Genomic DNA, 25,707 nt, shown 5'->3' with positions numbered 1-25,707 from the left:
TAACATAATCAAGGTCAAGTTTCTCGAGGCAGAAAAACAAAAGGTATGTAACATTCTTATGGGGTTTCAGTAAGGTACACGCATCGGTGCAAAATAAATACTGCACTGCAAAAAAAGAGTGCGCATCATCACAAGCCCCACACTGATCTGATATGGCGTGACATTGACTGGTTTTACTTCTGTCACACTGCAAACCAAGCTCTTCTGCCTTTCCTACAAATCTTTCTATCAGCTCTCCAAAATTGCGTCCTGTTGTATTGTGTGCCCATATCTTCGGTGGTCATGTCACAGACCCTGATATTTTCTTCTGCCTTTCCCTATCTTCAGATAACTCTGCAATCCAAATTTCTCATTTTTCTTTCAGTCTTGCTGCACTCCAATATATTTAACTTGGTCTAACTGTATGCTCAGATTGAAGTGTTAGAAATTATATTTTTCTGCTAGAATGCTGGGCTCCAAGCAATGATATTCCAAGAAGCATATTTCACATTAACGAGTCGCAATGCTATAGCAGCAACAAGCGCCATTAACTACAAGTTACATCCAAAATGCAGCAGACTTCCAGCATCAGCAGGCCATACACTTTAAAACATTAGACATCCTCGGTGGAGCCGTGCGTCTGAAGTAAAAAGAGAACAGTACATGTGAATATGGCCTGCTTGAAAGTTCCGGTTATTGACGTGCAGAATGACAACTTTAAAGAGCTCTGGCCTTCTATGCTACTGGCCATAAAGACATCTACGTTCATAGCTCTTGACACAGAGCTGAGCGGCACTGGGTCTAGGAAGAGTTTAATGAACCAATGCATCGAGGAGCGTTACAAATCTATCTGCCTTGCTGCCCGGACCCGCTCTATCCTGTCGCTGGGTTTGGCTTGCTTTAAAGCACTGCCAGACAAGGGTGACAATGTGTATCTCTCTCAGATCTACAACTTATCCTTGTTGTGCATGGAAGACTACACCATCGAGCCTCAATCTGTGCAGTTCCTGGTGCAGCATGGCTTTGACTTCAACAAGCAGTACTCCCAAGGGATAACTTACCACAAGGGTAATGATAATGGCAATGAGTGGCAGGGTCAGAGTGTGTGCACCCTTTTTCTGGAAATTCTGAAAACGAAGCCCCTGATCTTTCACAATGGGCTGACTGACTTGGCATCCCTGTACCAGTGCTTCTATGCCCACCTTCCTGAAAACCTTGGCAGCTTCACTGCAGACCTTTCAGAGATGTTTCCTGCCGGAATCTACGATACAAAATATGCCTCAGAGTTCGAGACTCGATTTGTGGCCTCCTACCTGGAGTATGCTTACAAAAAATGCAAACGAGAGAACTTTAAGCGGATCAGCACCAACAACGAGCACTTGAAAACAGAGTTTTGCACGTATCCTGATAGTATGTCCTCCACCATAGACTATTGTTATTGTTCCTAGCCAGAGGCCATGGAAGATTCCACTGGAGCCCAATCTGCATCGGTCTGTGAAACCTTCTCGGCTTATGGATGGTGCCCAAATGGGATGGCATGTCCCCAGTCAAACAATATTTACCTCATTATCGATGAGGATGAAAAATTGAAAGGTAGTAAGCGAAGGAAACGGAGGCACCTCCAAAGGAGGAACAAGGCAGAAATGTCTGCAGTGCCTGAAGGTTTGGAAGAGGAACAGGAAACCAGAGAGCATGAGAGTTTGGAGGTGGGGGAGACCAACGAGCCCCTAAACTTAGATGGAGCAATTCCTCTGAAGAATCCCTGCAGGGGACTTGACCTAGAAGACGATAATCTAGAAAACCTTGACAGGACAGGTTCGGTGGCCAATACAACAGGAGAAGCTGCACAGACTCCTCCTGTGAACACTCTGGTGCAAATGATGGAGCCAGTTAAGGAAGCAACAGAACACAGTCCTGTGTGTGAGAGTCAGCTGGAAACCAAGATGGAGGAAGAGTTAAAGGCCCCTGACCAGCAAGAGCCCTTCTCGAATCCTCCAACACTGAAGGAGTCAGACTTGGATCTCAGCATGCAGAGAAACAAAATTTAAGTCCAGGAGAACCCACACCTCATGAATGAAAGCATGTGCACAGACACAAGCGAAGACATCATCAATGTAAAGTGCACACAGTGCAGCAAATGTAAATGTTATTTGGGACTCACTGAAACTCCTGAAAAGCCTGAGGGGGGCACCCATAGGGCAGGGTTTGATGCCTTTATGACTGGCTACATTATGGCTTACGTCTGGATGGTTAAGAAAGGTTCAAATGGTGACTCCAAAGATGCACCCTGGCTCCCAGACTGTCATAATAAGGTGTACCTAAGTGGCAAATCTGTCCCACTTCAAATTGTGAAAAGCATGTTCTCCAAATCCTCCAAGGCACACAATCTTAAGGTGAAGCTTGTGTCTGGTGATGGATAAGCCAGAGCTGATGTTGACCACTGGAACTTTACAGACATTCTGAAAAGGTTTTATTTTCCATATTAAATAGTTTGTTGGGGCCTAAATCACTAAAATGTACTTGTTTAGTCTGAAATGTTTTCTTGGTAATACAAAAATCAACAGTATTGTCTAAATATATTTTACTTTTTAAAGATTTAAAGATTAGAAAACAGTAGACATCCTCTTCAAATCCCCAGCCTTGCATTGCCCCACTTCACAACTCTAGCTATGAACTGCACATGTTCATCTTCACAGGGCACTCTCAGACAGACACTTTTTGTATCCGGGCCACATAGAGCACATGAGGCCATATTCAACGACTCCCACATACTTGGTAAATCCTCAGTCACCCTCTGCATAGCATGATATGAACACATATCCTATGGCAACACAGCCATAAACTCACAACCTCAAACATTCTCTGTGGACCATTCCCATCATCCTACACAACATTGCTCAACAATACAATCTTACTTTTTTTTCTGGGCAATTTTGGTTTTCTTCAGCTTCTTATATTGTAGACAGAATTGTTTTACCTTTAAAAGACATGACTTTAGGAGTTTGTTTCCATATTATTATTTTTATACAGATTTTAAACATATTCACACTAGTTATGCTTTTCCATCAACACACTCCATCTTATATACAAAAGATTTATCTTGGAAATTCAAATCCAGTGAGGAAGGATGCTAAAAATACTCACCATGGTGGCACACCAGTGAAGCTCACCATCCCGGGCCGCCGGCCAGCCCAGGGCATAGTGCTGGGTACCTCCTGTCTCCAAGGTGTGGATGCTGAGCCCCAGCAATGAGAATGAGGCCAAGGCTGAGTCGGGCTGCTGGCACACATGGTGGCATCTACCCAGCCTAGGCCTGCAAGGTTGTCTGGCTGCATGCCTGGAGGCCACTGTTCAGGCATCTGCCCCGTCGATGTAGCCTGCTGGCTTGAGGGTACGCCGGGAGCTGTAGGCAGCTTCATGTGGTAAATATGTGCTGAAATCCCTGGATTCTGGCTACCAGGAACTTCCATGCAATCAAGAGAGGAACTAAATGGCTCTCAGATCGCTTGGATTGCTAGCCCCATTCTTGCATGCTCAGGTCGTGGTTCAATCTGCAAAACAAAAACAGCAAATTTAAAGGATGTTACCCAACAGTGCATAAGAAACATCGCATAGGTCAAATAAAACTCATTCACTACATAGCTTGGCTCAAAGGAGAGGGAGGAGGTAGACTCACTCACACGTGTCAGTATCAATGGGGTGGGTAGGGGCAATTCGGAGGGATATCTGTACATATACGTGCCTAAATGTGTTCCATGTGCTGCAAGAAATACATTTCCCACACTGTACATGTTGTCTGGTCGCATACCATTTCACGAAAGCATCAATCATTCACCTGCAGGCAGCTTTTTGTGTTGCTGATCAAGCCACAGTAAGCTTATGACTCCTTGTCTTTGAACTGTAAACTGTGTATTCTGCTACCTCCCGCCGTTAACGGCAACACCTCAAGAGTTGTTAAGGCAGTTCGCAGTTTGGGCTTCCCATGTTCCCCTCATACGTAAAAAACAGACATTTCGTGCTCCATGGGATGCACTCCATGTCACAAAGTTACTGTGAGTCCCGCTTACCAGAAATGTTCAGCCTCCACCGCCCCTGACAAATCCAGCTGAATAGGAATCAGTTGTGCATACTCTTTGTGCCTTCATATAGCATCCACTCAGCCCGTTAACACCATTGATAAAAACCGAATAGTGACAATGACCGGCTTCCCACAAAGATGACAAGAGTTAAAAGACGTTACAAGAGCCACCCATTCCCTCTTATTTAACCAAAGACCCCAGTCTTCCGAGTAGAAATGGTGGAATAACACAGTTTCCAAGGTTTTCTTTAAAAATGCATAAACAGGGGTACTGATCTGATTAGCGCTCACCAGTGGGAGTAAAGAGCAGGTACCAGTGGGAGTAAAGAGCAGGTAGCACTGGCAGTCGCTTTCATCGCGAAAATATGGGCACAAGCTCAAAAGGTGTAAGCCATTCTTTCTTGACTGGTTGCAGAGCAGGATGAGGCCCAGGTCTGTGGGTGCACGCCGAAATCAGACATCAGGGCCACGTGTCCTTCCGAAAAGAGCTCGATCAAGGAGCCCCGAGTTTTAAAGCCTTCCATTTTATGGAAGACCCTTTACCTCACTGCTCACATTTTCCAAGCATGTTTTATCTACAAATTTGGTCTCTGCGGCATCCACTATTTCTTCTTGTACTGCTTTATGCTGCTTCAAATACAACTCTACTGTTGAGTCAGTTCCTTCACGTCACCCTTCTAGACAACAAGTGCCAGATCTGGTCCCTCAGCATTCTGGGTCTTCACTTCTATAGTAGAGACTAATGGCATCACTTAGGGTTTGGTGGACGGGATAATCAATCAGAAATATTGCAGATATTCCACTTGCCTGCTCTATTTAGAGTGAGGGAACAGACATATTTCAGTCAGTGACCCCTACCTTTGTTTTGCGGATGGAAGCTTTTGACTGATGAATCTTAGGATTGTGGGCCATAAGTCAAGGAATCTTAGATCATACACCCTATTAAGGGCGGACATTCCTGCGCACTCTTCTTTTTGACAGACTGCTAAGGAAATCATGGTGGGCCCAAACCAAAAAGCAAATTTGTAACCTCCCCATGCTGGGAATAAACTCATACCCTACTAGTGCCATTTATTATTTTTTAATTATATGCTTTGGAGTTTTTGAAGAACAAAAAACTGTGCTGAGCAGCCACTGAGGAACTTCGCAGTGCTTTCAATTAAACCACAATGACTTCTCTGTTGAAGGGACAGAAATCTAAACTGCTAAAGGCAAACTTCTCCACCAGGGATACAAAGTACATCCCTCTGCTGACTTGCAGGGACGGAGGACAGTCCCCAATGATCGTACAAATTAGGCCCCCAAGTAATGAGCATGCTGCATTCCACTGATCATGCTGTACAGGAGGGAATGTCTCTTCCTTGTTGATGGTCTAATGCACTTCTAGTTGCAACCCTAGTCAATGAAGAGTGGAACCTGGCGCTGAAAGTCACCATAATTTAGGAAAAAGATCTTCCTCCACTGGGCTCTGACTGGTTACAGAGCTGTAGGCTTTCTTGGTTGCTGTTGATTCACTCTGATCTCTCCCCCTGACATGCAGAGGGCCCCCAACCAACTTTCAAGGATTGCAGCATGATCTTACAAATCCCTAGTCAATGCAAGTAAGAAGTGGCCCATTGTTTCGCTGGCATTTGGTTTCTCGCTTATTCTATCTCTTTCTGTTTGCTTGTCACTCCGAATTTAAGAAGACTATTTATTGCATGTGAAAAAAGAGAAAAACCAAAAAGAAGATTTAAAACAAGTAGAGGTGAAAATGACGCTAATCCCACTATTTTCTTCAACAAGGGGTATACCACTTTTGCTCCTGCCCATTTTAGCACTTCAGTCCTCCACTTGCATAATGACGGAGCCATCGGAGCCCTGATGAACTTCGATACTGCCATTTTTGCAAGTAATAGTGAGAGATCTATTAATTTAGGGCACGCACGCCCACCTTGTGAACAATACAATAGACCGTCTATACAGCATTCTTCATTGTAGAAGCTCTCCTTGTCAGTTATTTGTTCAATCATAAGTATTTCACCCCAGTAATGTGCAATTACTAGGCGTCCACAAATCATATGCCAAAAGTTTGCCTCCATTTGAGCACGAGGGCAGTCTAAGTGCTCAAGGTGGGAAATATATTTCATAAACACACTGGGATCATATATGCGGTGTGTAGATAGTTAACTGTAGATATTTAAATATGGCATTTCTTTACACCTTATTGGGTTATCAATGTATGGAACCATTCTGATTCATTAAGCACCCTGCCAAAATCTGCCTCCCACTTGTCATGTAGATCTGTTAAGGGTGTTCACGTCATGTTTTGTAAGGCTCTATAAAGTTGCTAGATTTATCTTCTACTGTCCCCCATTACATAGAGTAGATGCAGCAGTTTGCCCGTCCAGGGTGCAGTGTCTTTAATCCCCCACTTCCTGTTCAATACCCCGTTTAGTGGCCTGAGTAAAGGACATTGTTCCTTAAGGAGGGCAGAATTCTGCCACTAGACTCAAATATAATCAGTGAGTCGCCTTCAAATAAATCACCCACCCTAGTAATCCACACCTACTCCCAACTGGTAAGTTCTCCGGGTGGTTTAATATCCACTGTCTTTGGGTCATCCCCCAAATAGAATTTCTGGATTATAGGAGGAATCACATGCTAGGTTTTCATAATGAAAATTCGAAAACAAACAAATGCCGCCTTCAACAACCTAGAAAGTGCGTATTTTGTGTGCCTCAGATTGTGATGCTGGTAATCTAACACACATTCTGGAGTCTGATTTAGCAGAATTCTAGTTCAGAAATGTTTTTATCCCATGGTCAATAAGCACTTTTTTGCAAGACAATGTAGTCAACATGGTGGTGCAATACAGCAACTGCTGCTCCTGGGTTACCATCTCACATTACTGTATCTGAATGGTACACCCTGATTCCCAAGAAAAGGAAAGTATGAAGCTCCCGTCTTACAGCTGCGCACTTCTTGTCCGCAGAGTTTAGACATATACAACCCCTAGAAGGGAAAAGGATTGTCTTTAACCAATTCATCTTCAACCCCACTACCTTCTCAAAGTCAGATAATGTTTATGTCAATGGAGGGAAAACAGTACTGATGTCTCTGATAAAGACAAATAATAAAAAACAAAAAACAATATAGCCTGCACACAGTAAGGCTGAGTGAATGTATGATTTTAAGGAAATGCCTCTTTATGCATGTTCACCCCCAAAGTTTTGGACTTTGTACCCAGGGCTTGTAAATTCAAGGATCCCTCATGGACTGAGGCACTTATTGTGCCCCATGAGTGTGACAAAGTACACAACTTTCCGAGCTTGACACTGCAGATTGGTACAGCAGTTTTAAACTGCTAAGTTGACTTTGCCATGAAAAGCAATCCAAACCTTCCTTTCTATTATTTATAAGTCACTCCTAAGGTGGGCTAGTCAAGCCCTAATTTAGGGTGCTGTCTATAAAAAAGTAGTACATGTTTTATATGTCATAACAGTAAAAAAAAAAAAAAAAAACCTCTTGTTTTTACTGTAGAAAGCCTCATAGCCTCATTGGCAAGTATACGCTGACCTCTCAGCTGTGCTAACTTCTGAATGGGACTAGCAAAGTTTGTACTTCAGTGTACCAAAATAATCATTACTTTAAACCTGACTTGGTGACCAAGTCGAATTTAATGTAACTTTTAAAGTAAAAGGCAACTTTAGAAAATTGTTACTCTGTTGACCAAGTTTTCCAGGGCCATTTGCAGATGTTGGACACAATCCAGACTTCTGCCCTCCTGGGGAAGACAAGTGAACAACCCCCAAGAAAGGACATAATAGAGGTCTGCCATTGGAATAGTAATTACATCTCCCTGGCAGAAAGTCACAAAGGGTGTGAGCCCAAAACACAAGCTTCAAAGGGGAAGCCGCCTTTGAATGCCAAATGGTGGACACACACGAGAGAGACTGCTCTTTTGTTCAGGTAATCAGGTTGGCACCGGAGAAGGGAATACAGTTGCAAAGTAGTATTCCCAAAGCATGTAGCCCTCAGGTAGCAAAACCTCGGGGATGGGTTAGCAAGCTCCACACATGAGAGAAGGGAGATCTTGGGAATAGGCAGAATATTGCACTCTGGGAGAGCCAGATGCCACACCTTGCAGGAAGACGTACTCAAACCGGAGGGGTGCTGGTATCCTATTAGCTACTAGTCACTGCATCCCCCAAGGTGCAAGCTGTGAGAATAAAAGTGGCAATCCTGACACCCAGACATAAGATCACATCTGTATTGGAGAGAGGGCTGAATATGGACTGCCCTGCTGTCCCCTGTACCTGGTAAAGATTGGCTGCACCAAAGACTGGACTGCACCTGCTGCTCCTGGGCTAGCAAAGAATGGACTGTACTGTGGTGCCCTGCGCAAGGAAAAGTTGTCACTGAGCTTCAGCCAGAAGAGGTGAACTACACGGCTCAGTTGGCTGACTTCCTGTTACAGCTCCAGAGCATAAACAATAAAGAAGCCGCCTTGGCAAAGTTGGTAGCCACAATTGCGTGTTCATTGCTGACCAACACCCAGGAAGACTGAACACAAACTCAAAAGTTACACCAAAGTCTGCTGGACCAGGAAGTCTTGTCAAAGTGTAGTTTGGTCGCCCAAAACTGACACTAGCTGCAGTTAAAGGGAACCACTGGTTTTGCTGTGACCAGAGACAAATGGCAACTGTTTTTTTGGCTGGACAACGAGGGACATCGACCTCTGTGGCTAAAGTCACCCCACCGTGTTCGTGAACTTAGGGGTGGCCTCACAAAGACCTCTGGCAACTGTATCAGCATACTGAATCCCTTGTATCAGGACCATTCCATTGTTGCCTTTGGGAGTTTGCCCATAGAACCTGCAACTGGACTGGAGACTACTTTGACTAAAAGGTAACTGCAAGGTTACTTGGACCCCCCTGACTTGCTCCTTGCTAAAGATGGTCGCCCAAAGCAGGCCAAAGTAGTCAAACACAACTTTCTAAAAGGTTTTCAAAGTAACTGATATCCGCTGTTGTTACCAGTGCTTCTTAAAAGATCATATTGAAGGAAGCCCAAGGTGGATTCTGTTCAGTTTAGTGTCTAAAAGTTCTTAAAAATAAGATCTATTTTTATAAATTAGTGCTGAATGTCCTTTGTGTCACATTTCTTTTTTATTCAACTGTTTTGGCACTTCTCAATGCTTTTCACTTGTTCCTCTGGTAAAGCCTGAGTGCTCAAAGCCTCAGCTACGTAGGGCTGTGCTAAGGTTTTGCAAACGGGCCTCACTGGAACTAAGACAGGTTTGTGAGTTTATTACACAACGAGACTGCACAACCACTGTAGGAGGCTAGCATGGTTTGTGTTGGACACCTATAGTGTTGGCACCTTATACCAGGTCCAGGCAACCCTTATTAGTAAGTGTGACAGTGTCCAGGAAGCCGGGGATCTCTAGTGGTAGCTGTGGTGAGCAGCCAAGACTTACCTAGGAGGAGTGTGAAGCACCTGCAATACCAAAAGAGTCCCACAGTAACATATCACACATTAAAGGAACCACACAGTGTTGCAAAAATAAAGGTACTTTATTATAGTGACACTGAACTAGAATACTATAGGCAATCCCCCCTTTTGGAGGAAAGTACACAAAAAATACACACAGGTAAGTACTAAGGAGTCGCATAAAAACATTAGAAATAGCAAGGGCCCTATAGGGGGGGCCAAACCATATACTAAAATAGTGGAATGCAAGAATGGGTTCCCCACCAGAGGACATGGAGCAGTTAGCCAAGGGCTAAGAGAGTATGGAACCCCAAGAGGTGAGTATCTAGAAGAACCCCAGCGACCAGGAGAGCAAGGTAAGATACCTGGTCGTTCCATGGGCTAACAAGGTGACTTAGAACTGGAGTAATGCAAGACCAGGACCAGACCAGTGGAACCCAACAGAGGATTCTGGATGAAGAGGACCTGTAAAAGAAGGGGACAGAGTGCAGTCCACACAGGAGTGTCCAGGCGGGGCAGGAGGCAATGCCCACCCTTCTGTGGGTGAAGATCCGGGGCGACGGTGATGAGTGAAGGCCAGCTGCGGAGTCCAGGAGCTGTAGAGGAGTACCTGAAGTCGTCTAGGGACTGTCCCCAACGGTTGCCGGATTGCAGATGGGTCAGTGGTCAGGAGGACCACCAACAAGCACAGGAAAATGCACGATGGAACTGAAGATTTTCAGGGATGGTTCTGAGGACCCTTGGAGGGCTGACTCTAATAAGACAGGAGAGCCAGCAGAAGCAGTCGGAGCCCCCACAAGCAGCAGGCTCAGTAAGTCGCAGTGAGGCCTAGGCAGCACACTTGAAGAGGAGACCTACATTTCTGGAGACTGTCCTTGCAGAGGTAGAGTGCAGGGGGATGGCGCTACCTGGAGCCTGAAGATCCGTCTGAGCAAGAGTCAACAGGCCGTGGTTGCTGCAACAGTCACGGTGCACAGGGATTCCGTCCTGGAGGAAGAGGCAAAGGCTCACCGTCTCCCAAGATGGACAGAAGGCCGCAAGGACCAAGAGGACCCCTCTGAACCACCATCTGTGTAGGAGAATCTTTGCAGATCCAGAGGACAGCAGATCTCAGCAGCCGGACATCGTTGCTTTAGGTGCCTGCAGATGCAGGGGAGGGACTCCTTCACACCAAGGGAGATTCCTTTTGGCTTATTTGGTGCAGTTGTAGTCTTGCCGACCCCCAGATGATGCACAGCCGTGGAAATGTTGCAAAGTGCTGCCAGGAGCCATGGAAACAATGTTGCAGGGCAAGGTTGTCTCGGTGTTGCAGTCTTGTTCGGTTCCTGTGGAGTCCAGCAATGGTTCCGGTCTCCAGGAGCAGAAGAGGTCATTGCAGAGGAGTCGCGGTGGCGTCTTGCTTGCCGAATCTGGGAACTCACCCGCAAGGGAGTACCTAGATAGCCCAAAAAGGGGTTTGGTCACTTTGCAAGGTGGCCACCTATCAAAGGGGGTCACTGACGTCACCTGCCTAACCTGACCACTCAGATGCTCCCAGATACATCTACCCATCTTGGTTTCAAGATGCAGAATCAAGTGGACCCCTAGGGGTGGTGATGGATAGGGAATTGGCCACTTCCCTTTCCTTAGTGCAGTGTTTCGCCAGAGCAGGAACCAGGGGTCCCTGGACTGGTGCAAACCGTATTATGCAAGGAGGGCACCATATGTGCCCTTCAAAGCAAGTCAGTGGTGTGGGGCGGCAACCCCTCCCCAGCCTTGTAACACCTATTTTCAAGGAAGAGGAGGCTTCACCCCTATCCCGCAGGAAATCCTTTGTTCTGCCTTCCCCTGCTTGAGATGGTCAAGCAGCAGGAAGGCAGAATCCTGTCTGAGAGGCTGCAGCAGTGTGGGCTGCTCACAGACCTTGGAGGAGTGATAGGAGCATTATCAGGGTGCACTGAATCATGCCACCAATACTGGCATCAGTACTGGGGTATGAATCCGACATGTTTAATATGCCTGGGTTCGGAGTTACTATTATGTAGCTGGACCATAGGAAGTGACCTATGGCCAGTACATAGCTAAAATGGGAAGCCCAGGGTATTGGTCCTGTAGTTCGTAGGGGCACCTCTGCTTTTGCAGGGGTGCCCACACACACAAGGACTTGCACCCTGTCCTTTGGCCTGGAAGGGCCTACTATAATGGTGACTTACAGTGACCTGGTGTAGTAACCAGCAGTAAAAAGGTGCATGCACCTTTTCAAGCAGGCTGCAAATGGCAGGCCTGCAGACAGGTTGCTGGGGTTCCCATGGGTGATATAATACACGCAGCAGCCCATGGGGGACCCCTGGTGTACCAATGCCCTGGTTACCTGAGTACCATATACTAAGGACTTACAGGGGTACACCAGTATGCCGATTGTGCTGTGTAAAGGGTGCCAAGGCAACCAAATGTAGATGAGAGGGAACAATCTCTGGGGTCCTGGTTAGCAGGATCCCAGTGAAAACAGTCTATCACACTGATAACAGGCAAAAAGTGGGGGTAACCATGCCAAAAAGAGTGACTTTCCTACAACCACACAATATAATAAACTGCATTTCCTCACAACAATGGTAACAGGATACCCCACAGTTGATCCTCCATCTGCAACCTATTCACAAATGGCTCCACCCCCATCCATAAGACAAATGGGGCTGGGATATGGGGCTATGCTATTTCTTCCTCCTTGCAAATTGAAGAAAATCGTTTTTGGAAAAGTCTCCTGTCAGTATTACATGTCACTCCTAGTTATTCCTGTTATGAGGAGATAAGATTTAGTTAAATATAGTATACAATCAAGCTTGATCTCTTCTTTTATGGATCCTGATATGATTTAACGCCCACTCTGTGTTAAACCAACTGATCATAAAGGATTGCCTTCAGTGCAGTAGAAGGCTGGCCATACTCTGGTTATTATTATATGTAAAGACAAATCGTACATAACTTGGTTGTCAAAAAGTATTTGTTGATCCAGGAACAGTGGTTAAGAATGATAAGCAGCGGGTGAAAATACTTTTTTGAGAGCTTTAGATTCTAAACACTGAATCTAGAAAGCATATAAAGATGTCAGTAAAGAGATATGCAATTCTAAAAACTGAATGAACTGTATTTCACATTAGTTACCAATCATTGGGAAAGAGCCCTCTTGTTTAGATTTAGATCTGATTGATATGGAGCCAACTATATAGTCCTATGTTATCTACAAATCTTGGGGATGAATTAAAATGTAGTGCTGTTGGGTCATATTTTTTTATTAGACCTTGTTCATCTTAACCTATTAAAACTAATGGACAATTACAAAATACAAGCCATCTTTGATCATGTGACAAAAAAGAGCAGTTAGTACATTTTGTGACATTGATTGATACAGGATCATCACATCCAAATTAAACCCCTCCACCTCCACAGAGTAGTTCTTCAAGTATCTGTGTCTGGAGAGTCATTATCAACCGTTGAAGCAAGCACTTGCGAGATGACCGGGTCCATAAATTTAGCCAGAAGGTCCGCCCACACTCCCAAGTCCTCCTCTGTCTTATTATCTTATCTACATTTTCATAATCACACCTCCTCTGCCATAGCCCATTCAGACATATCTGTTGACCACTTATCTACACTGGAGCCAGCCTCGGCCATCCAAGTAGTGGCAACACTCTTTTTGGCCAAAAGTAATAACAAGTGTATAAACTTAAACTCTATTTTCCTATCTTTCCATCATTGAATATCGTCTAACAAGCAACTGGATCTACCGAGGTTGGTGCCCTCACCACAACAGTCATTTGCATCTCCACAGTCAACCATAAGGCATGAGTACGCAGGGCAGTCCCACAGCAAATGCAAATGCAAAAAAAAAGAGGCCAGAGGGGCTGAACATCTATGACAACTGCTGAGTTTACTGGGATTGATTTTGATAAAAGAACAGTGGTGTTACATATGTGCAGTGAAGAAAATGAAAGTGGGTAAATTTAAACCTGGCATTGCAGGAGTTGGACTGAACCAACGCACAAATCCTATTCCACTGTGCATCCTCCAGAGGGGCCCCTAAGTCACTGGCCCAGGCCACCCACGCAGGGCACCAAAACACACACACAGTCTGCTGTCATGGTTTTGTAGAAATGACAGACTAAGTGGCAACCCCACACAGCTCCAGCAATCCTCAGAAAGTGAGGGACGTGGTTGGTGCTGCCAGGAATGTGGGCCATTTATCTCGAGCTATGGCTGCTATACCAGTGTGGGTTAAGAATTGCCCTGGCCCTACTCCGTAACGATCTTGTGCCAACTCGAAGGATAAGAACTCCTCATTACGGTACAAAGCTCTGAGGGTCTCACAGCCTCCCTCTGACCAGGAAGTCATATCTACACATTCCGCTAGAACTCGGTATGCTGGTAGGTCCCAGAAGCTAAACTTCCTGGCAAAAGAAGCACTTCCCAATGCTACAGTCCTTTCCCAGAGTGAGGTTGTGTGTTTGGTAAGGTATACCACAAGGGATGTATCACAGCCAGCCGCCATCGGGAGCTGTGGAAGTGACGAAACACGTGTGTCATCTCTCAGGAGTGATTTCTCCCAGTTACCCCCTATACATGCCAGTGCGCTGCATGCTGGATCTGTGATGCCAATTAGAACCATTCCAGGTAAAACTTCCTGGCAAAAGAAGCACTTCCCAATTCTACAGTCCTTTCCCAGAGTAAGGTTGTGTGTTTGGTAAGGTATACCATAAGGGATGTATCACAGCCAGCCGCCATCAGGAGCTGTGGAAGTGACGAAACACGTGTGTCATCTCTCAGTTGTGATTTCTCCCAGTTACCCCCCTTTACACGCCAGTGTGCTGCATGCTGGATCTGTGAAGCCAAGTAGAACCATTCCAGGTTGGGGACCTCCAGTCCCCCTCCGCTAATGGGAGGTCAGGTCAAGGTCATTTATCGCTACTCTGCTTCTACCTGCCGCCCGTATCAAGGTAATGAGGAAGTGCAATCTCCGGAAGACCGAACGGAGAAGGGGGTCAATAAAGTGTTGCATCAGGTATAGGCAACGTGGTAAAACACCATCTTGGCAACAGCCAGTCGTCCTGTAAGGGATAAGGAGAGAGCAGCCTGGAAGCGAACAGAGGATCGCAGGCCCTCCGTAACCCTCCAAATGTTACACTGCATGTGTTTTTAGGAACAATGTGCCACTGTGGCTCCTAGGTAACAGAACTGATAAGTCTCCCAGCATATGGGTAAATCTGGCAGGGTGCTCGGTGCATGACTGGCTACGGCTTTCAGGGGGAACAATAATGATTGTCTGTGGCTGACCTGAAGACCAGAAAGGTCCCCAAAGGCATATACGGAATGCAATAAAAGGGGGAGGGAACACTGTGAGGCCGAGATATAAGAGGGTGTCATCTGCGTAAAGGGAACCCAGATGGTTAACTGCCACACCTTAATACCTCAATCAGACAAATCCCGTCAGGCCAGAGGCAACAGTGTTATGACAAAACGAAGGAAGGACAACGAACATCGTTGGCGGATGACCCTATCCATGGGCTTGGGTAGAAGCAGCCAACTTTCACTCTTGCCATAGAACCAGTATATAAAGAGCCACACTCATGGGGCGTGGCCAGGCGGCCGATGGAGTGAGGCACGGAACCTCAGAGGTCTGAGGAACCGGCCCTCACCCAACCCATCCAGCAGCTTAAAAGCCCTCCACCGGGACCCCATCTGACATATATGAGCTCGGAGGCCCCCAGGAGGTGAAAACTCTGAGAAAGGTGGACCATAGGGAGGCCCTACACAGCGGGAAGCGGAAGGCCCGGGACACAACGAGGGCCTCCAAGATGACCGCTGCCATGGCTTGGCATCCTTGCAGAGCAGTTAGAAACAGATAGTGGGCATCGGGGGAACCCAGGAGCCTGTGCCTCCGGTGAAGCACAGGAGCCGGCAACATTAGAGGCGCCGCTGGCAGAAAGGTGACGAGCGGGCACAGGCACTGGGAAAGAGGGCCGGCAGCAGTGGAGAAGCAGGCCCACGTGCTCCGAGGGGCAGGCCCGCGGCAGGCATAGAGCGATGCCCCCCCTCCTTTTCACTGACTATTGCTTGCGTGGAGTTGAAAACCTGCCCCCCTTTCCCTCTCCCCCTTTTGTCCACGACTCCCAAGAATAAAAAAACAAACAAAAAAAAAAAACACCAGGACAACTAAAGTTGGGGGGCCCCGCCGCCGGCTACAAGACAGCAAGGGGCCCGAAGATTGGAGGTGGGGAGAATCGGCACATCGGAGAGGGTGGCTCCTCCCTGCCACCCCGCATACCCTAGCCAGAAGGGACAGACCTATTCAAAGGGGGAGAGAAGTAATTAGAAGCAGGACGAAGGAGGAGGTGAGGGCCCAGCCAGCTGTTCGACCCGTGAGACTGTGGAGAGCATGGGCAACCTCTGATGGCCTGCCTGGAGAACGCCTGGGGTGACATCCTAAATTCAACGGGGTGACCCACAGCACTGGTGGGACCCCTGGCTAAAGACGGCCTGAGCGCACTGGATAGAAGGCCTGCGGATAAGGCCAGAAACGCATGTGGAACCCACAAGGACAAAAGGAAAAACGCATGCCAGGCAGGAAGTAGAGGCTACTCAGTCACAGTTGGTCTATTGGTGCGGCTAGCTGAGAGCGCCTGGAGAGGACAGATGAGTACCACATTCCTTGCACACTGGCCATCACTGAACTCCACAGCCATGGGGAAGGCTACTAAAAAATGAGAAATAATGACGGACGATTGGATGAGTGGCTTCCAGGGAGCTCATTTAGAGGTGAGGAGACAAAACTGTGTCTGGAGAACATGCACCCCACTCCCACACTTCAAGATGCGATGCAGGCAATGGCAGCGTTTTGGGAAGCTTTGGAGCAGAAGATACATGTCATGAGCACAGATCTGGGACTTCTACGTGATGATCATAGACGCTTGGCGGAACAAGTGACCGCAACAGAAAGGGAAAAGACTATTGGAAAAGACTCCTGCGGTAACTCTGGCCAGCAATAGACTGAACGAAGCAGAAAATGGCATGAAGGTCAAAGAGGCTAGAGCAGAAGATGCTGAAAAAAGAGCCAGCAGCAACAGCATCCGAATAGTGAGCCTCCCTGAGAAAAATGATCTGACGGGCTACTTGGAGGCATGGATCACTCAGGAATTAGTCCCAGAGGGGCTATTCCCATTGTTTGCTTTTGAAAGAGCGCATCGGGTGCCAACTAGAGTGCCCCACCGGGCGCACCACCACGCACAATAGTGGCAAAACTACGAAATTTTAGGGATTGTGATCTTACCCTGCGGTGCGCCCGCCAAAAAGACAATCTGGTAACTAGAAACCATAAAGTGCACAAATTCCCTGACTTTTCTAAAGACGTACAACAGCAACGGGCGGCCTTCAGCACAGTGAAAAAGAAGTTGCGAGACCTATGAGTGGAATATTCTATGCAGTTTCCAGCCCAGTTCCGAGTGATCACCCCAACAGGAATACAGTTATTCCTTGCTCCACAGGAGGTGTGGTCCTGGGCAGAGTGCAAGCCTGGACCAGGCCAGAGTGGGGAGCAGCATGCTGGGAAGAGGAAATGCCGTGCACGATCCTGGAGGAGGGGAGGATCCGTAGTGAGGGGATCCCCCACAGCAGAGGAGGTGCACCAAGAAAAATTTAAAGCGGTTAAGGAGGTGGCCTCTATCAGCGGGAAGAAACTTGAAAGGCAAGCACTTCCACCGCCAAGCGTCAACACAAGTTCAGACTCGGACAATGACACGAACTATCCCTACTCTTTAGCGAGGGCCTACCTGTGGTGACCCCCCTCCCGCTCAGCTGATGATCTAATATAACTAGATGTATTGATTAGGAGAGTGGTAATGAAATGCCTGCTAGGGGGACGTACAGTCGTCAAGTATTTCCCCAAAGAGCTGAGCGCACGGTTTTTCCAATATCCTAAACTGCCCACTGGATAGCAAGCTACAAGCAGCCAGGTGGGGGCTGGATTCCTTGAGAGCCGACCGCTGCCTGGATGCCTCCCCGAAAAGTTTTCTACTGAGATAGAACTGTTGCTTAATTTGATGTTTGGATGGGGGGAATGTTTCTTTCTCTCCTGGGGAATGGGAGTTAGGTTGTTTATTACTCAGATTTAGTTGAGGAATGCTGGGATTTACCGCTGGTGTGGAAAAGGCTGACAATATATGTTGGGCTGAGGAGGTGAGTTCTGCGTGCCCTACTATGGAAGGTAGAGGAGAATGTCCACTGCCTGACCCAAATTCTATACCCTTCATGGAACGAAAAAAAGGTATAAGATAAGCTCCTGGAATGTCAAGGCCATACATAAGTCGGTTAAACGATATAAGGTGTTTACATACCTACAGAGACGGGGTGGACATTGCATTCCTGAAAGAAACACACACAACTGCCAAAGAGCCCGTGGCCTTGCATTAACGCTGGCGAGGGCAACTGTACTATACTACATTATCGGCTTTTGTGCGGGGAGTTCTAATATGGATCTGGGCAAGCATGCCTTTTTCACTGGTGCGCACAGAAGTGGACCCTGAGGGGAGATATGTTGCAGAGATGGGCAGACTGGATGGACAGGACATCTCACTGATTAATATTTACAGCCCCATTATACACCAGTCCCTCTTCTTTGACCAACTGTCTAAACTTTTACCTCATATATTAATGAGCAGGGTAGTTTTGGGGGGAGATTTTAATTGCGTACTGGATCCTGAGATGGATCAGTCTCTTCCCCCTTGTTGGACTCACCTGCATGCAGAGCGGCAAAGGCACTGACAGAATGGCAGGAACACTGGGGACTCCGGGATAGCTGGCTCACACTTCACCCCCTAGAAAGGGACTACTCCTTTTTTTCCAGCATGCACAAGCTTCATGTCCTCTTAGATGTTTTCCTATGCTCCCCAGAAATCCACATCAAAATTGTGGGGGGTCGAATATCTTGTCCGCACACTATCAGATCATAACCCAGTGCTGCTTAGATTGTATTGGGGGGAAACCACTCTTGCCGATACTAAGCTGGCAACTTTCGGGAAAGAACAAGACATCAAATAGTGCATTATTTTGACGAACATTAGGGCACCGCCTCAGACTCTCAAACAGAGTGGGAAACGTTCAAGGTGGTGACTAGAGGACAGAGCATTTCGGAGAGGGATGGGGTTCGCTCCACCTTGCTAAAGGACATTAGGGATGCAGAAATTAAACTACGATCTTTAGAGTCGGATACACCAGGCCATCCAGAACTGGAACCAGCTGCAGGAGGTGAGGGAGCAAGTAGCGGAGCACACAGAACGGCTATGCTCCTTCGAGTATAAGCCTTGGGCAAGGGGCGCTCCACATGGGGGCACATTACTTTTGGCCATTTCCTACTAGATGCCAGGGAATTAAAAAGAAATAAAAAAATAGTGGGGAGGTGGCTACTAACCAGTATGGGCAACGGAAAGGGGTAACAGACTTTCAACTCTCCCCCTTCACACTAAAATATCTTATCCCAACGGCAAGCAAGATGGCATTTGATTGTTTTGGGTTTTGGTTTTACATTTGGGCCATGAGAGCTTGTCTAACTCTCAAAATCGTCCCACTTGGAATGCTGGCAGCTGCACCTTTTGGACTTTGGGACGCTGCCATGTAGAAAAATCTACAAGACCTAGACACATATGAAAACTAAACATCTGGGTGAGTCTAGAGTGGTGTGCTCCACATGCACCCCGCACCATTTTCTTAACCACAATGCCCTGCAAACCTCCAACTTTGCTTGAAATCACACATTTTTCCCTTATTTTTGTTATGAAACCTTCCAGTATCTGCAGGAATCCACAAAATTCCTACCACCCAGCATTGTCACATCTATACCGATAAAATGTTTGCCCCACTGGTCAGCCTAAAAACGTTTTTTTTTTTTTTCCCAAACTGCCCTTTTGGACCCGCTTTGGTTCCTCCTCAATTTTGATGTTTTTGGCTCTTCCCTGTCACAGGCACTTGGCCCACCTACACAAGTGAGGTATCATTTTTATCGGGAGACTGAGGGGAACCTTGGGTGGTAGTGCGGTGATCCCACACAGAAATGTGGGGAAAATGTGATTTTTTTAGCTACATTTGAGGTCTGCTGAGGATTCTGGGTAAGAAAACACTGGGGGATCCACGTAAGACACACCTCCCAGAACTCCCTTGGTGTCTTGTTTTCAGAAACGTCTGGGTTTGGTAGGTTTCCCTAGATGGCTGCTGAGCCCAGGACCAAAAACACAGGAGCCTTCAGCAAAAACAAGTAGTTTTGAATTTCATAATTCTGATGTGTCCACCTAGTGTTTTGGGGCATTTCCTGTCGCGGGCACTAGGCCGACCCACACAAGTGAGGTACTTTTAATCGAGAGACATGTGGGAATGCTGGGTGGAAGGAGGTTTGTGGCTCCCCTCAGGTTCCAGAACTTTGCAGCACCGAAATGTGAGGAAAAAGTGGGGGGTTTTTGCCTAATTTTGGGGTTTGCTAAGAATTTTGGGTACAGACCCTGATGAGAGCCCCACAGGTCACCCCATCCTGGAATCCCCTATCTGTCTAGTTTTACAAAATGCACAGGTTTGGTAGGTTTCCCTAGGTGCCTGTGTAACAGAACCTGGTCAGAGCCCCACAAGTCACCCAATCTTGGATTCCCCTAGGTCTCTAGTTTTCAAAAATGCACAGGTTTGGTAGGTTTCCCTAGGTGCCGACTGAGCTGGAGGCCAAAATCTACAGGTAGGCACTTTGCAAAAAACAGCTCTGTTTTCTGTCAAAAAATGGGATGTGTCCACGTTGTGTTTTGGGGAATTTCCTGTTGCGGGCGCTAGGCCTACCTACACAAGTGAGGTACCATTTTTATTGGGAGACTTGGGGGAACATAGAATAGCAAAACAAGTGTTATTGCCCCTTGTCTTTCTCTACATTTTTTCCTTCCAAATATAAGAGAGTGTGTAAAAAAGACGTCTATTTGCCCTGTAATTCACGTGCTAGTAAGGGCACCCCGGAATTCAGAGATGTGCAAATAACCACTGCTCCTCAACACCTTATCTTGTGCCCATTTTGGAAATACAAAGGTTTTCTTGATAGCTATTTTTTACTCTTTATATTTCAGCAAATGAATTGCTGTATACCCGGTATGGAATGAAAACCCACGGCAGGGTGCAGCTCATTTATTGGCTCTGGGTACCTAGAGTTCTTGATGAACCTCCAAGTCCTCCATATCCCCGCAACCAGAAGAGTCCAGCAGACGTAACGGTATATTGCTTTAAAAAAATCGGACATTGCAGGAAAAAGTTACAGAGTAAAACGTAGAGAAAAAGTGCAGTTTTTTGCACCTCAATTTCATTTTTTTTTTCAGTTGTTATTTTCTGTAGGAAACCCTTGTAGGATCTACACAAATTACACCTTGCTGAATTCAGAATTTTGTCTACTTTTCAGAAATGTTTTGGTTTCTGGGATCCAGCATTGGTTTCACGCCCATTTCTGTCACTGACTGGAAGGAGGCTGAAAACACAACAAAATCGTAAAAATGGGGTATGTCCCAGTAAAATGCCAAAATTGTGTTGAAAAATTGGGTTTTCTGATTCAAGTCTGCATGTTCCTGAAAGCTGGTGATTTTAGCACCGCAAACCCTTTGTTGATGCCATTTTCAGGGAAAAAAACACAAGCCTTCTTCTGCAGCCCCTTTTTCCCATTTGTTTGAAAAAACTAAATTTTCACTGTATTTTGGCTAATTTCTTGGCCTCCTTCTGGGGAACCGACAAAGTCTCGGTACCTCTAGAATCCCTAGAATGTTGGGAAAAAAGGATGCAAATTTGGCGTGGGTACCTTATGTGAACAAAAAGTTATGAGGGCCTAAGCACGAACTGCCCCAAATAGCCAAAAAAAGGCTCGGCACAGGAGGGGGAAAAGGCCTGGCAGCGAAGGGGTTAATCCCCTAGTATATGGTACTGAAGTACCCAGGGTATTGGGGTTCCAGGAGATCCCTAGGGGCTGCAGCATTTCTTTTGCCACCCATAGGGAGCTCTGACCATTCTTACACAGGCCTGCCACTGCAGCCTGAGTGAAATAATGCCCACATTATTTCACAGCCATTTTTCACTGCACACAAGCAACTTATAAGTCACCTATATGTCTAACCTTCACTTAGTGAAGGTTGGGTGCCAAGTTACTTAGTGTGTGGGCACCCTGGCACTAGCCAAGTTGCCCCCACATCGTTCAGGGCAAATTCCCCGGACTTTGTGATTGCGGGGACACCATTACACGCGTGCACTATACATAGGTCACTACCTATGTATAGCCTCACAATGGTAACTCCGAACATGGCCATGTAACATGTCTAAGATCATGGAACTGTCACCCCAATACCATTCTGGTATTTGGGGGACAATTCCATGATCCCCCGGGTCTCTAGCACAGAACCCGGGTACTGCCAAACTGCCTTTTTGGGGTCTCCGCTGCAGCTGCTGCTGCTGCCAACCCCTCAGACAGGTTTCTGCCCCCCTGAGGTCCAGGCAGCCCTGGCCCAGGAAGGCAGAACAAAGGATTTCCTCTGAGAGAGGGTGTTACACCCTCTCCCTTTGGAAATAGGTGTGAAGGGCTGGGGAGGAGTAGCCTCCCCCAGCCTCTGGAAATTCTTTGATGGGCACAGATGGTGCCCATCTCTGCATAAGCCAGTCTACACCGGTTCAGGGATCCCCCAGCCATGCTCTGGCGCGAAACTGGACAAAGGAAAGGGGAGTGACCACTCCCCTAACCTGCACCTCCCAGAGGAGGTGCCCAGAGCTCCTCCAGTGTGTCCCAGACCTCTGCCATCTTGGAAACAGAGGTGTTGGGGGCACACTGAACTGCTGTGACTGGCCAGTGCCAGAAGGTGACGTCAGGGACTCCTTCTGATAGGCTCTTACCTGTCTTGGTAGCCAATCCTCCTTTGTTGGTAGCCAAACCTCCTTTTCTGGCTATTTAGGGTCTCTGCTTTGGGGAATTCGTGAGATAACGAATGCAAGAGCTCACCAGAGTTCCTCTGCATCTCCCTCTTCACCTTCTACCAAAGGATCGACCGCTGACTGCTCAGGATGCCTGCAAAACCACAACAAAGTAGCCATACGACTACCAGCAACATTGTAGCACCTAATCCTGCTGGCTTTCTCGACTGTTTCCAGGTGGTGCATGCTCTGGGGGTAGCCTGCCTTCACCCTGCACCAGAAACTCCGAAGAAATCTCCTGTGGGTCGACGGAATCTTCCCCCTGCTAACGCTTGCACCAAAAGACTGCAACACTGGTCCTCTGGGTCCCCTTTCATCCTGACGACCGTGGTCCGTGGAACTCAACAACTCTGTCCAAGTGACTCCCACAGTCCAGTGACTCTTCAGTCCAAGTTTGGTGGAGGTAAGTCCTTGCCTCCCCACGCTAGACTGCATTGCTGGGTACCGCGTGATTTGCAGCTGCTCCGGCTCCTGTGCACTCTTCCAGGATTTCCTTCGTGCACAGCCAAGCCTGGGTCCCCGGCACTCCTTCCTGTAGTGCACAACCTTCTGAGTTGTCCTCCGGCGTCGTGGGACTCCCCTTTTGTGACTTTGCGTGGACTCCGGTTCACTTTTCTTCTAAGTGCCTGTTCAGGTACTTTTGCGGGTGCTGCCTGCTTCTGTGAGAGCTCCCTGAGTTGCTGGGCGCCCCCTCTGTCTCCTCCTCCAAGTGGTGACATCCTGGTCCCTCCTGGGCCACAGCAGCACCCAAAAACCTCTACCCCGACCCTTGCAGCTAGCAAGGCTTGTTTGCGGTCTTTCTGTGTGGGAACACCTCTGCAAGTTTCATCGCGACGTGGGACATATGTCTTCCAAAGGAGAAGTTCCTAGTCCTCTTCTTTCTTGCACAACTCCAAGCTTCTTCCAACCGGTGGCAGCTTCCTTGCACCCTCGGCTGGCATTTCCTGGGCTCCTGCCCACTCTCGACACTGTTGCGACTATTGGACTTGGTCCCCTTGTCTTACAGGTACTCAGGTCCGAAAATCCACTGTTGTAGCATTGCTGGTGTTTCTTCTTCCTGCAGAATCCCCATATCACGCCTTCTGTGCTCTCTGGGGGTAGTAGGTGCACTTTACACCTACTTTTCAGGGTCTTGGGTGGGCTATTTTTCTAACCCTCACTGTTTTCTTACAGTCCCAGCGACCCTCTACAAGCTCACATAGGTTTGGGGTCCATTCGTGATTCGCATTCCACTTTTGGAGTTTATGGTTTGTGTTGCCCCTATACCTATGAGCTCCTATTGCAGTCTATTGTAATTCTACACTGTTTGCATTACTTTTCTTGCTATTACTTACCTAATTCTGGTTTGTGTACATATATCTTGTGTATATAACTTATCCTCATACTGAGGGTACTCACTGAGATACTTTTGGCATATTGTCATAAAAATAAAGTACCTTTATTTTTAGTAACTCTGTGTATTGTGTTTTCTTATGATATTGTGCATATGACACCAGTGGTATAGTAGGAGCTTTACATGTCTCCTAGTTCAGCCTAAGTTGCTTTGCCATAGCTACCTTCTATCAGTCTAAGCTGCTAGGAACACCTCTTCTACACTAATAAGGGATAACTGGACCTGGCACAAGGTGTAAGTACCTCTGGTACCCACTACAAGCCAGGCCAGCCTCCTACAGAGACATGCTACGGAGTGTAGGATATCCTTATGGAGTGTCAGTGTGGAGTTTGAGAGGCCTTGAAGCAGGGCGTAATCAACATCCAGATGGAAGTGTAGATGAGATTTAACGGCAGTTCTGAAGTCACTTTCTGGAGGAAACAAATCACTTTCTTTAGAAGAAAGTGTTGGGACAAGGCCATATTTTTTGTTCCCTAAGGGTGAGGTTAGTGTCAGGGGTGTTTCCAGTGGCTTGACATTAAGTGAAATTAGTGGTTTTAAGCAGTCAAGGTTCGTGTCACAAAGCCTGTGTTGTACTGTGGGTACACATATGTTGCTGGAGTTGTCGTGGTCTACTGAGTATTCTGCAGTTATATTGTTACTGTTCTGTACCCATGCCAAAAGGATTCAACCAACCTCAGCCTTGCACTGCAATTTGAACCAAGCATGACATATACACACACACACACACACACACTACAGCCTGCTCATACAGTTCAGATACTCCTTTGGGGCATCACAGTAGTCCCACACGCATGTCCTTGTTACTTAGGCCCTCTTATTTTTTACAAAGCTTCTAATGTCCACCACACTTAACTGGGGATGATAGTTGCATTCAAATGGGCCAGTGACTGGGAGCCTAGTCAGCTAGCTCTTCCTCCTGATTAACAGGCATTCTTTTGTTCCTGTGTCAAGTCTTCACTGCTCTACTACTTACCTCACATAGTTTAACCATCAAAAAGAGTTGCACAGTAGTTTATTTGTGGGGGGCTGGGGGTGTTCCATGTTTCCAGATATGTGAATACTGTACAGTAAACGGGAGTGGAAGAGAGCAGTCCCTGGTTACGTTTTCCAGCAAAATGCCTGAATTGCCAGACATGTCTGTCCTTGTGTGGATGTGATGCTGCACGGTTCTTTTGTCACTGTTGGAGAGAGGCTAATCCAAGTCTGGGCAGCTCTATGGAAAGAGGCCCATTCAGCGCCGGCAAAACAGCAGCCAAAGAAGAGGGGAACCTTTCTGCCCCATCCGCTCTGTAATTATACTAGCTCTACTCTATGTTCTGTAACAGTCACCATCTTTGTTTGGGGCCATAGATTTACTTCCCACATAGACAATTATGATGTTTAATAATGTGTGGCGTGGGCTTTAATTGCGTTTGTGCTGCCTGTTGGGGTCCAGGACAAAAGCACCTGCAGTCACTCTCTTGGGCTTGCAAAATGTGATGCAGTTTCAACAGAATTAAAACCTGTTACAGCGAGCTGGTAGGGAACCCCACAGTAGAACTGCTAACTCTTCTGCAGTTGACTCTGCCCCTCTGACCCAATCTCTCATCCTAGAGCTAATCTGTGCTGTAATGCTATCTATATTTAACCACCAGCTCCATCTTGATCATTGACTCCATTCTGTGCTTTGCTTAAGATGCCGTCAAATCGGTGGCGCAGGTCTTTTTCTACAAAGCTTGTTTTCTACACTGAAAGCGTTTTGGTTTCCTCTCACCAGCACCGGGTTGCACTGTGCAGGGACATAACATGG

General features: G+C 47.0%; 1 protein-coding gene and 1 pseudogene across 1 annotated transcript in view; one reads left to right on the top strand and one right to left on the bottom strand.

Annotated features, from left to right (window-relative positions):
• Positions 1–25,707, bottom strand: part of HCFC1R1 (host cell factor C1 regulator 1) — a 67,182-nt gene that overhangs the window by 35,211 nt on the left and 6,264 nt on the right. Inside the window, exon 2 of the mRNA XM_069244326.1 lies at positions 3,124–3,530. Coding sequence (XP_069100427.1) covers positions 3,124–3,449 — 326 coding nt within the window. The 5' untranslated portion in view covers positions 3,450–3,530. The remainder of the gene's footprint in view (positions 1–3,123; positions 3,531–25,707) is intronic.
• Positions 612–2,498, top strand: LOC138245687 (target of EGR1 protein 1 pseudogene; annotated as a pseudogene).

The sequence above is a fragment of the Pleurodeles waltl genome, chromosome 7 (genome assembly GCF_031143425.1).
Source record: "Pleurodeles waltl isolate 20211129_DDA chromosome 7, aPleWal1.hap1.20221129, whole genome shotgun sequence".
In the NCBI taxonomy this organism is placed as follows: Eukaryota; Metazoa; Chordata; class Amphibia; order Caudata; family Salamandridae; genus Pleurodeles; species Pleurodeles waltl.
Note: the sequence above shows the minus strand (reverse complement) of the source record. Positions and strands in the feature narration are given on the sequence as shown.